At 49.1% G+C, this 12,234-nt stretch overlaps 4 protein-coding genes across 4 annotated transcripts; 3 read left to right on the top strand and 1 right to left on the bottom strand.

The window, feature by feature from the left end:
• Positions 1 to 5,078: 5,078 nt before the first annotated feature.
• Positions 5,079 to 6,037, top strand: AO090003000619 (Rab family GTPase; the record flags this gene model as incomplete). Its single annotated transcript, XM_001819731.3, has 3 exons — positions 5,079 to 5,162; positions 5,254 to 5,317; positions 5,391 to 6,037. The coding sequence occupies 3 exons, from the start codon at positions 5,079 to 5,081 to the stop codon at positions 6,035 to 6,037; spliced, it is 795 nt and encodes a 264-aa protein (XP_001819783.1).
• Positions 6,038 to 6,784: 747 nt separating this feature from the next.
• Positions 6,785 to 7,788, top strand: AO090003000618 (40S ribosomal protein eS7; the record flags this gene model as incomplete). Its single annotated transcript, XM_001819730.3, has 3 exons — positions 6,785 to 6,940; positions 7,266 to 7,348; positions 7,422 to 7,788. 3 exons carry the CDS (start codon positions 6,785 to 6,787, stop codon positions 7,786 to 7,788), a joined length of 606 nt encoding a protein of 201 aa, XP_001819782.1.
• Positions 7,789 to 8,507: 719 nt separating this feature from the next.
• Positions 8,508 to 10,509, bottom strand: AO090003000617 (putative dynactin Arp1 p62 subunit RO2; the record flags this gene model as incomplete). The annotated part of the gene is made up of 2 exons (XM_023234965.1): positions 8,508 to 10,113; positions 10,166 to 10,509. 2 exons carry the CDS (start codon positions 10,507 to 10,509, stop codon positions 8,508 to 8,510), a joined length of 1,950 nt encoding a protein of 649 aa, XP_023090031.1.
• A 460-nt stretch (positions 10,510 to 10,969) lies between these two features.
• Positions 10,970 to 12,094, top strand: AO090003000616 (uncharacterized protein; the record flags this gene model as incomplete). Its single annotated transcript, XM_001819728.3, has 2 exons — positions 10,970 to 11,197; positions 11,261 to 12,094. 2 exons carry the CDS (start codon positions 10,970 to 10,972, stop codon positions 12,092 to 12,094), a joined length of 1,062 nt encoding a protein of 353 aa, XP_001819780.1.
• Positions 12,095 to 12,234: the final 140 nt, after the last annotated feature.

Here is a 12,234-nt window from a genome sequence, read left to right as displayed (position 1 = left end):
AATACGTAACGGGGCGGGTAACTGTGGGTTTACCGGATCATTGATCGCTATGAGAAGGACCCACCAGTGCCCCTATTGCTACGGTAGCCCTGATTTCCCTGGAGACCGGGGAATAATGGGAGATGAAAACTCTTTTTACAAAAAAGATAGAAGAAGAAAGACTGAGACAAATTTGGCAACAAGGAAATAACCAGATGTACTCTGTTTGACATGGCCAAAGCTCTTTCTTCTTGATGGCAATGCAATACAAAATCGTAACCATCCATACATTATCAAACAAAAGCTCAACTCGGCAAACAGCCAATCGCCACCGACTCAGTCAGGGGAGCAGTGGATCGAACTAAACTGAAAGTATCGAATCAATAAACAATGATCTTGGATACGATAGTCTCCCGAGACTTAGTAGGTGACTACAGCAGGTACCGGGTAGGAAAAGCTTCTGGATTGGTTCTATGGAGAACCTCCATTTACAGTACATACGTTAGCTCGGACCAATAACGTACTAAAGGTACGGCCGACTACCCTAGCAGATACCCTGCCAATTCCGGTGCCTTAGGCTTTGGCCCGGTACTTTGTGCAGACCTTACCTATCAAACATGGCGCCACACACATTTACTAGTGATTGACTTATCCTCACTTGAAGTAGAATAGATATGTACATGCATACAGAGCACATGTCTTTGCATGGGCAGCTCTCGTTCAAGTGTTCAAACTTCATACACTACGCATCCATGTCTAATGGACCAACCGCCTTTCATGTATCAGTGTTGGTACCTCACGCTAGGTATTCCGCCTGAAATTTGGGAAACCGGATTACACGATCAATCAGGTCGGGTAAGAGTAAGCTGGATTGGGTAAGCAAATAAAGAAGCCTAGCCAAAGGGTTTCCTAAGGGAATAGTATAGGGCTCGAAGTCGGTAACTTACTTAACCCATCCACTAGAACCCACCCCTCTCCCCCCAAAACACCACGCGAGAGCAATCGAGACAAGCCCCATTGGTGTTGGTTCGGATCCATCCGCGGTTCCTGGAAGCGGCTGTAAGTTCCCCACTCACACCCTGCAACAAGCCAGTCCGCTGTGTCCGAGAAGTCGGTTCTCAGAAGGTTAGGTAGCTTTTAATTAACCAAGTAGTACTACCTATATACGGTGCACTTTGGTGGAGAGCTCCGATTTTCTTCCCTTGTTTCCTTTTCCCCATTCGTAGTCGTAGGTCGTAGCTATGGAACGCTGTCGTATTACAGAGGTTTCCTCCGTTACCATACTACTTTCAGGCTAGATTTTATTCGTAACAGACGGCCTCCTACCCTAGTAGTAAGGAACCTAGGTTATGATGACTCCGAACGATCCCGTGGCTGTCCTGAAAAACCAGCCATCAGCTGAAGCGCTGAGTTCCTTGACTTTAGTCAGAATAAGTAAGATAGGGCGACATAAGCCTGAAACTGTCAGAATCATCTCAGGTAAGACGTAGTAAGAACCACACTCATCAATGAAGCGATGAAATGGGCAAGGGGAGAGACAAAGGGAAATTATTGTAAATTACTGGGAATAATACCTAACCTTCCGGGTGTCTGGGACTGTAGCCGTCAGTCAAACGTTGGGACAGGAATCTTGGGGCGGCGCGCAGAACACAACCAGAAAAGAAAAAGAAAGGGGGTCGATGGATCGCATCCACACCCACAGTACTAGCTTGTCGCGTACCTTCCCCCCGGGACGGGAGGGAGCTGCTATGCTAAACGGAGCTAGCTACCCATGATTCTGTATTTGGATTTTTGATTATTCTGAGTTCCTGTCAGCTTTTATTATTTATTACTATTACTTTTGTATTTTATATATGTCTCTTTTTTTTTTTTTTTTTCTAAAGAATAAAAAATAAAAAATCATTATTATTTGATTTTTTTTTGTTTTAATTAATCTTGTTTTTTAATTTTCCCCCTTCCTGAATTTATTTTTTTTATTTTTTTTTAGGTTACTGATGATCAGACCCAAACTTTTTGTTTTTCTTTCTTCTTTTTTTTCTTCTTCATTTCTTTTTTAGAAAAAAGGAAAAAAAAAATTAAAAATTAAAAAATAGTAATAAACTGAAGGAGAAACTGAGGCCATTGCGGGAGTACTACATATATCAGAAACCCCCCTTCAAGTTTTCGCTTCACACACTCATTCCTTAATCCTATAAGGAACTCTCTCCCTGTCCTCCTCCCTCCCTCTCTTCGTACTTTCGCCCCTGTCGTCTTCGTCTTACGTCCTCTCATCCTCTGTGACGTTACCAACGCCCTACCCTTTCGTCCGATCTTTGGTTATCGCCGAACTAGACGGAGCTCTACTTCCGTGGCACTCTTCAATCGCTAGGATCAACCTCCTTGCTGGCTGCATAGTCTGAATCAATTTGACTCCTTGGGTCGGGGTTTGATCAGACTACTTGATTCAATATTATCCAGCACGTCCCTGCTACGCGCCAGTTTGTCACGATTTGAAAATATACCAGGACAATTCACAATAAACAACGTCGCAAGTGCTCGAGCGGGAAAAGAAAAAGAAAAAAGAAAATCAAAAACTACAGAAATAAAATCGACCTATCGACTGCGATTGGGGCTCCACTCTTCCTCATTCTTCCAGTCCATTTACTTGGTCATCTTAGCGGCGTCACATTCCTGCCTTACAGATCTACTACTTGTCGGCGCTGTCTGTGCTGCATTGCCCTGCCTATTTTTGCCCAGCGCCAAAGCATTGAGCATTCTTAAAAGGATCACCTTTCCGATCTCAACTGCAGCTGTATCATCTGTTGTCTGCATTAAAACCGCCTGCCCTTGTCTGGGATTTTTTGGGTACTTCGCTTGACGCTATAATCGATCAATACGCAGACCGCACATTAATATTTACCACCGGCTTTTTGTTTATTTATTGGAGATTACGGGCCACAAGGCACTCCTTGTCGTTATTTAACCCTCTGAGTGAGTACTCCTTCCCCCAATCCCGCTCCCATGCCTTGGTCCCAAATGCGATCTCAGTGGGAACGTAACGTCTGACTATCGTTGTTCTTAAAGAGTCTTATGCAAATTCGTGATATTTGAGCCGTGACAATGGGCCGAGGAGGATACGATACCACCGGCGTCAAAACAGACGAGTCCGACCAGTCCAGCTAAATGCCATGTCGGCATCAGTTAACCACACCATGTTATATTGTTTCGAGCGAAAAGTTTGTGGTTTTATTGGCGCCATGGTCTGCGGAGTTCACGTGTCGATGAAGTCGATCTTCATTGTAAGTGGAATTTCCTCCCAATTCTCAACTGACTGTCAGTTTCAGGGCTAACGGGATGTCTTAGTTCCTGTAACACTATGTCTCATTCCTCTATTCGCTTCATTGTCCACCACTATCTTGGTTTCGGGTCTATAACCTTTTTAATACGCCTCTTCGGGGTCACATTCGTTACCACTTTCCAACTCATGGCTGCTGCCATTTTGACCTTCGACCCCGATCCGTTTACTTTTACAACTTTAATTTCACCATCGACATGAACCAGCGCAGGTCCACGATCTGTTCATCAAAAGTGCTTTTTTTTTATCCTCTCTCGCTCTTATCTTCGGGTTTTGGACTTATTCGGCGTTCGACATAGACAGGATGGTTTCTTTGGGATACATGGGTTGATACCAACATTAGAGCTTGCGACCTCGCGGTCAAACATTCCGTTTTTCACTTCATTTTCCTACTAATTTCATTATCTTGTTCAACTATCACTGGGACTTTTGTGAATGTGTCCTGAGTGCATGTGTATCATATTACAAACACATCTTAAGAATGGAAACAGGCGTGCCTTCTCCAACCTTCTGCTCATTTTTCCTTTTTTTTTCTCCTTTTCCCAATCGAACACCACAGATAACGTTTGGCACAAGCCTCGATTCTATTGTGAACGGGTCACAGACCATGACATGGCTGTGGGTTGATTATCCCCCGGGAAGGGCTGGCTGCGGCGGCACACTGAGTATCAGCCATCTGATTTGCTGGAATTGTTGTAAGCAGCGCATTATCTTGGTGGATCCTTGTGCAAACATCAAAGGGTGTTCGAGCCCCCGTTGCATGTGCTAATCATTTAGTATGAGTATTATTATTCTTATTATTGTGGTTTGAATTTTGGGCAGCTACAGCCTACGGCCCGGGGATCTGCACAAATCATGCTGTGCAACGTTGTCCGCGCCAGTGGGCTGGGCGTCATTTGAAATGGTTCCCAACTCCCTGGCGATCACCCTCGTTGGAGGATACTGGCACGTCATGCCTAGCCTGCATGATATGTTGTCATTATTGACAGCATGCCTCAAAGACAGAAGCCAGACTAGCGTTGGCCAGATTCATCTCCTGCCAATCATAGGAGATTGAGGGTTGGGTACTGTTCCGCCAGTTGGAAGTTGATATGTCTCACCATCCATTGAACTGGGCATGGATTCTGTACAATCAATTTGATGAGCTGGAACCATGAGGTAAATTAAAAAATAGAAACAAGGAGAGAAGAGGGCGACACAGATCATGTAGTGTGTTTTCAATGAAGGGCTGGGGGGGAAGACAATTAATATTTACCGTCCGAGGTTACCCGTTGGAAATACAAAATGTCAGTCAGTGAGTAGATTCGAAACCGTCAAGGCGGAAACATCCCGTGACTGCCACCGTGCTAAAGGCGACACGCTAAACCGGATTTGGGTGGCCTCTCCATCATCTAAAGTGACGACCGTTTAATTCCCTCCGCCTCACTGGGTATCGATCTTTCCAAGTACCTTGCGACAGTGCACTTGTGCCCACCGCTATTTTCTCTTGGTATTGGTGCAATACGTTGGTGACCCTGGATTTCTATTTGTCTATTTTTCCTTTCGCGACCCTTGCTCAGGTCTCCAACTTAGGCTCTCTCGTGTCCCCGGGGCTGACGTTTCCTTCAGGCTACCCTGATTACTTACCGCTCTCTAAGTTCTTGTCGACCTTACCCGCCCCTGGCGAGCTGAAATCATCGACGAGATTGATAATCATCGCCCGTGCTGGCGTCCCTGCAAATCAACCTAATCGTGTATAGCCACCCATCCGTTGGGCTCTGCTGCCATGTCTGAGTCAACTAGCACAAATACCCCGAAGCCGAGTAGTAGCGTGAAGCTGGTACTTTTGGGCGAGGCGGCGGTTGGAAAGGTACGGCCTCGGTTGATTCCCTTCGTCTCTTGCTGTTGTACACGGGTAACCTGGAAGACTGACAAATGGATGAATGGATGGCCGTGAACAGTCATCGCTTGTTCTGCGATTTGTCAACAATGACTTTCAAGAAAACAAAGAGCCGACTATTGGAGGTAGGAGATCCAAAATTGTCGATTTTTGAGCGGCATCGAATGCAACCTCTTCCCGGTGCTGATGTCATTCCAGCTGCCTTCTTGACTCAAAAATGCTCCCTTCCGACCCGGACGATCAAGTTCGAAATCTGGGATACAGCCGGTCAGGAACGATTCGCCTCGCTTGCCCCCATGTACTACCGTAACGCCCAGGCGGCGCTGGTAGTCTACGATGTTACCAAACCATCTTCCCTTACAAAGGCCAAACACTGGGTCGCCGAACTACAGCGGCAAGCCAGCCCCGGGATTGTTATCGCTCTCGTCGGCAATAAGCTGGACTTGACAAACGACGGGAACGAAGCTTCTGGGGAGCCACAGGCGGATGGCGAACAGCAGCCCCCTGCTGCTACCGCTGACGGAGATGACGCGGCTGGTGAACCCCAGGAGGAGCAAGACGCCACGCCCGGAGATGCCCGGAAGGTCTCGACACGGGAGGCTAGTTCATATGCGGACGAAGAGGGCTTACTGTTCTTCGAGACTAGCGCTAAGACGGGTGTGAATGTTGTGGAGGTATTCACTGCAATTGCGAATGCTATCCCAGAGAGCAGTTTGAAGAGCGGACGCGGAGCTGGTGCCGGTACGGGCCAGACTACTTTGGGAGGTGGCCGTCCGGCGGAGGACTCACGAGTCAACCTGGGAGACCGATCTACTGCCACTGCCAAAGAAGGTTGTGCTTGTTAATTTCGGCTGCGTGTCTGCTCTACAATCCGTAATATTTGTTCTTCCATGCAGCAATCTCGCGACTAGGTTTAATTACAGAGTAATTACCTAGGACGTTTGGGACTGTGCCGCACCAACGGCGGTTTGAAAGCATGGTGTGTCATCATTGTAGTTTCTCATATCCCGGCGTCAACCTGTGTTCTCGTTTATGTTTTGTGCTTCATTCCAGATCTTGGTGCCTTTTCATTCCTGTTCTGTTCCTTTTTATTAACACCCAGATTCTCTGATACTCAGCGAGAGGTCTTTCTTTGTCTTTTATCACTATGGATAGGTTTCCCCGATGTTGTACTGGTAGGAACTCGGTATTCTCCTTGTGTGAAGGGTATTGTTTACTATTTTTCAAATACCTACTGCTATCACAGATGGGGTGGGATGCCATTAAGCATCTGTACCAACTCGAGGTATACTTAGTTTTCTAGTAGTTATCATGAACGATAATAACTGATAAGAGATGTTCCTGATATCGAGGGCAGACCGGTCACGGGACCAGGCTTTCCCTAGGAGAGTAATGCGCTAACCGGGAGGGGACAAGCGTCGTGTCGCTAAGCGAGGCGCCGAGCCTCCGATCCCACACCAACCGGAGCAGAATTGGATGCTGGACGGACCTCTGTTTCAATCCTCGAATTTATTCCCACGACCCCCAACAACCCGCGACAAGGAAAGGCAGCACCAGCAGCACAGCCCGCTATCCGTCGCTCGTCTGCAAAAATGGCTGCTATCAACAAGATCGCCCTCAACTCGCCCTCGAGGCAGAACCCCTCCGAGCTGGAGAACGCGATCGCCGGCGCTCTCTTCGACTTGGAGAGCAACACACAGGACCTGAAGGCCACCCTTCGTCCTCTGCAGTTCGTCTCTGCCCGTGAGGTAAGATCTGCCCGATCTATTTGGCACCGCACGTTGCAGCGTCAGAATTTGTCTCTGGTCATTTGTGGAAAGGAGTGATATTTGTCGGAATGGGAAGGAACAGATGGTGGAATCAAGCCATATGTGCTTGTGCGTCAGCTGGCGGTACAATCTTAATGGAGGATGATTTTACGTCCTTCACTGGACTGGAATATGAAAGAGGGGGCGACCAGAGAAACAATTTCTGATTCTACACGAGAATTACCTGCACCTGCAATAACCACACATGCGCAATTGGATAACATTATCCCGCAAAACTTGGTCTGACGGTTTGATATTATTACAGGTTGAGGTCGGCCACGGCAAGAAGGCTGTCATCATCTTCGTCCCTGTCCCTCTCCTCCAGGGCTTCCACAAGATCCAGCAGCGGTACGAACACACACCCAGAACCTTGGTTCTTCCAGATTAAGATATCCTTCGAGACTAACACTTGCCGAAACAGCCTGACCCGTGAGCTCGAGAAGAAGTTCTCCGACCGCCACGTCCTCTTCGTTGCTCAGCGCCGCATCCTGCCCAAGCCCAAGCGCTCTGTCAACTCCCGCACCAACCAGAAGCAGAAGCGTCCCCGTTCCCGCACTCTGACTGCTGTCCACGACGCCATCCTCGGCGACCTGGTCTACCCCGTTGAGATCGTCGGCAAGCGCATCCGCACCAAGGAGGACGGCAGCAAGACCCTCAAGGTCATCCTGGATGAGAAGGAGCGTGGTGGTGTTGACCACCGTCTCGATGCCTACGGCGAGGTCTACCGCCGTTTGACCGGCCGCAACGTCGTCTTCGAGTTCCCCCAGAGCAGCGCCTCTGACTTCTAGATGCCAAATTTTCTCCCTTATGTCCTTTTAAAGTCTTCTATATTTTTCCTGTGATTAGGCCAATGAGAGAAAAATAAGTCTGGGATTTTCGAGAACAAGAACGCGGGCTTACGTCTTTTTTTTCTCTCTTTCTTGAAGTAGACAAGAAAAAAGAAGAAGGAAACACATGGGACGAGGAAGGAACGGCAATATCTTGTTGTGCATTGCGTCCGCGGGCGCTGTGCGGTGGTGGGTAGCTTCTTGATCTGGTCCTTCGGGTTTAGGGTTCCCTAATGATAAAAGAGGATGTGATGTGATGTGATAATATCATTCATGATCTTTTGGTCCGGGCTTTTCCTGTCGTTCGGCGTGGTTGAAAAAAAAAATATTTCTTTATTTCCTTTTTCTTTTCTTTCGCGCTTATTCCCCATATTTTATTCTTCCGATTCCGCCCCCGTAGTTCATGTAGATGTTCGTTTGGGTTTCTGCACGTGGTTAATTTTTCTTGTCCCGATTAAGCTTATTGTTTAGTAGGATTTAGTTCGTAGGTCCTAAAAGTTCTCTGCTGGATTTATATCTCCGCAGAGAGATATATATATAAATATATGTATATGTATATGTATATACAATGAATCAGGTCTAAGATACCAAAGGCTCGAGTTTCATCCAGAATATTCAAACAACAAGGGTATGTATGTAAATAAAAGGAAATTTATCAACCAATCTAAAACCACCAATATCTAAAATCCCATTTCCGGGCTAATCCTCCCCACCCCCAGCACCATCCAATATGCCAATTCCCTCTTGACCGTGTCTGAATTCTGCCCCTTACCTACAGACTGCTCTTGATCGATCTGGTTCTCAGAGTCCCATTCCATCCGCACAAAGACAGGGATCTCCAGGACATCTTCATCCGGCTGGAGCTGTTGGTTAGGGTCCTTAGTTTGTCCACTCCAATCCAGGGCGTTCGCATTGACGTCGGAGTCGGCATCGGAGTCATCGTTATCATCGTCGTTGTCATCATAATGTTGTTTCATGCGGTTACGTCCTGTGGCACCGCCGCCGGGTAATGTCCCGGGTACGACCTCCAGGACGACGGTGGTCCAGTTACGTCCCTTGTCCCACACTTTTCCGGCCTCTGCGACTTTCTCGGTGGAGCCTAGGGTGCCGGATCGGGAGGCGCGCGCGTCCCCGGGAGCGGTCGAACCCTGCAGGGCCTCGTCCCACACGTCGCTGTTAGCGCCGATATCGAATTGCGGACACAGGATGGTGACTTTTGAGGCCACGCGCCCGGGTGTCACCGACGGCGTGGCGAGTGTGACCCGTACCGGGTCAAACATGTGATTCTTCAGGGTGAGCTGGAGCTGCACGGTTTTCAGCGGTGACAGGGCGTCCAGGTTTGGCGCGGCGCCGGATGTGACCGACGGAAGCCCCGCAAAGGGGCTGGGGACTAGGGGTTTGAGGGTTGGCAAGGGGATGTAGCTGAGGGCGATGAGGCGGATGCGGAATCGGGTCGACTGCGGTTTGAACTCGGGTTTGACAAGGATATGCTTGCACGACTTGCAACGTTTCGACCGTTTTGTGCGAAGTAGCACCGGCAGCGGGAGGAGATCTTCTACGAATCGTGCGTCGGGGGATTGGAATGTACGCTGTTCGATGGAAGCCATTCCGTCCCATCCGCAGTCGTCGGATGCCATGCGTCGGATTAGTGCGTTTTCTGCATCGGGCGCCGGCACCCTTAGTCCTTCGCTGGTTGTGAGAGCTTCTCGCATGACTGGCGGTTTGGATTTCGGTTTTTTGTTAGTGCCGCCATAGAGATTGCCGAGGCGGGATGACGATGTGTAGAGGGACATGATGCGGTTCAGAGCCCCCGGGGAGGAGAATCCAGCTCCGAAATCAGCCAAGGGGTCGTTAGGTAATGAGGAGGTTGATGCTATCTGACTCTTGTAGAAACCCTTCAGTGCCTGGAATCGCGCCTCTGGGTTCAATGGCCCAGATGATTGCTCGTTGGCCGGGCTGGCGTCATCCCCTCTCATCTCGCTAGGCGAGGGGAATTGATCGTCAATCGAAGAATACGTGGATAGCGGGGACTTGAGGTCGCTGAAGGTCTTGGACATCTGTCTCCCCCGGGAAGAGTCCGTCATCTTGGATAGTTGCGTGCGGATGTTGGTGGGCTTATCGAACTTAACGCCGATGTCTAGAGTCGTCCACATGCAATAACCGCACGATAGTACCCACGGGCCCTGTTGGCTTCCACCTCCGGTGACATTCTCCAACGTAGTGACTGCGAGCGGAGCAGTGCATATGGGGCAATTGAAGCAGTTCCTGGCGCATCTAGAATGACCCCTCCTTAGCATTCGTTTGGTAAGGAGACCCAGTACACTCATGAACAACCTACCGATTCCCCTCGCTCCGAACCATGCTACTTGGCGTCTCAAACAGACAGTTAGGACAATACCAGCATACAATCTCCTCCGTTATACATCGGGGACACTTGATCTGATGACAGTCCTCACAGTATAGTAATTGTTCCGGTGGATACAAAGAAAAGTTGGACCGGGGAGATCGCGGGTCAAACGTGCGCTCATCTTCAAAGTCATAATCCTGAGGAACTGGGGCATTGGGGTCCTCCGGATTGGACTTGTGGGAAGTTTCTCTTGATCTCCGCTTTCTGGCTGGATCGGGAACAGGAGTGTCGGCACATGGACAGGAGATGTAGGCGTAAGGGAAAGGACGCGACATGTTGAGGAGCTAAACTGAAGCGCGTATGGTCGAGTAAGTCATGCCCTACACTTGTACACATTAGCCTTGCAAATCCAAAGAAACGATAGCGCGATCAGACACAATTACCCCAATAGGGGGAGATTCTAATAACAATCTGTACATACGCAACTACCAGAGAGATCCACAATATCTTTACCAATATGGTCGTGATCGTTCCTCACAAACACCCATAATAGTTTCGAATTCGTAAAGATGGGCGCAAGCCCGCGGGGAAGGAATTGTTGACAACGCACGAAATGCGGAGTTGAATGGAATTTAATTCAGATTTAAAGCTCCGCCGACGTCACGCCGCAAACTTCCCGCAGTTTCAATCTCCGCCGCAACTTCTTCGACTTTACTCCCCTCATATCCACATAACCGCAATGCTTTAAGTCCTCTCACTCAATCTAAAGGACAATTGAACCCCCGAGACACAATCATGTCTCTCCGCCAAATCTTCCGTCCGGCGGTGTTTTCACCCCGGACATTCACATACAGAGCCACCAGAACCTACGCCAGCCAAACACCCGGCAACCCCGTCCTGGAAATCTTCAACCGCAAAGTAAAACATGTACAGAAGGACCGCGCAGCCCAGAATGTTGAGGAGAGCCGGAAGACAGATTATATCAAAGATGAGGTAGCGATGCGGCTATGCGAGCGGTTACTGGTGTGTTTTTCACAGCTACATCCATATCAACGAGAATCATGAGGTTAACGATGTGGAATCTAGGATATAAAACGAGACATCCCGAATGTGCTCGACCTCGGCGCAAACAGCTGCAACATCGCTCGCGCCTTAACAATGCCCGACATCGACCCCGTCAACCCAAACTCACCACCCCTCGCAACCCGCATCTCGAACCTCACCTGCGTCGACACCTCGCATGCGCTTCTCCACCGCGATGCGGACGAGCCCTTCAACAAGGAGATTTCTATCAAGCGGGAGGTCATCCCCGACCTCGAGAGCCTTCCCTACGCGGAGAACACGTTCGATGCCGTCTTGTCTTCCCTCTCTATTCACTGGATCAACGATCTACCCTCGCTGCTGGCGCAGGTGAACTCTATTCTTAAGCCGGATTGTCCGTTCATTGCAGCTATGTTCGGTGGCGATACATTGTTTGAGCTCCGGACGTCGTTGCAGCTGGCGGATATGGAGCGACGCGGTGGTGTGAGTCCGCATGTTTCGCCACTGGCCGATGTGCGTGATGTAGGTGGACTGTTGAATAAGGCCGGGTTCAAGATGCTTACGGTTGATGTGGAGGACATCGTGGTGGAGTACCCGGATACGTTTGCTCTCATGCAGGACTTGCAGTCGATGGGCGAGAACAATGCTATCTTGCACCGGGAGTTGGGCCCGATGTCGCGTGATGTGTTACTCGCCAATGAGGCCATCTATAGGGAACTGCACAAGGAAGAAGAGTCGAGGGGCATCCCCGCGACGTTCAGGTTGATCTACATGATTGGGTGGAAGGAGGGAGAGGGACAAGCTCAGCCTCTGGCCAGGGGAAGTGGAGAGGTCAATCTGAAGGATATTCTGGGCGGTGGTGATTTCTCTAATCGGTGATTAGATGAGAATATTGTAAACTATATCTTGTTCAGTATGTATACTATACGGTTAGAATCTAGGATATCATCCATTGGCGGGGGCAGAAAAGCGAAGGCAGCGAAGTATGAACACAGCACGAACGAAAAACATTTGAATAT

Source organism: Aspergillus oryzae, chromosome 2 (assembly GCF_000184455.2).
Source record: "Aspergillus oryzae RIB40 DNA, chromosome 2".
Taxonomy (NCBI): Eukaryota; Fungi; Ascomycota; class Eurotiomycetes; order Eurotiales; family Aspergillaceae; genus Aspergillus; species Aspergillus oryzae.
The sequence above is the reverse complement of the archived record's forward strand: the minus strand, read 5'-3'. Positions and strand labels throughout refer to the sequence as shown.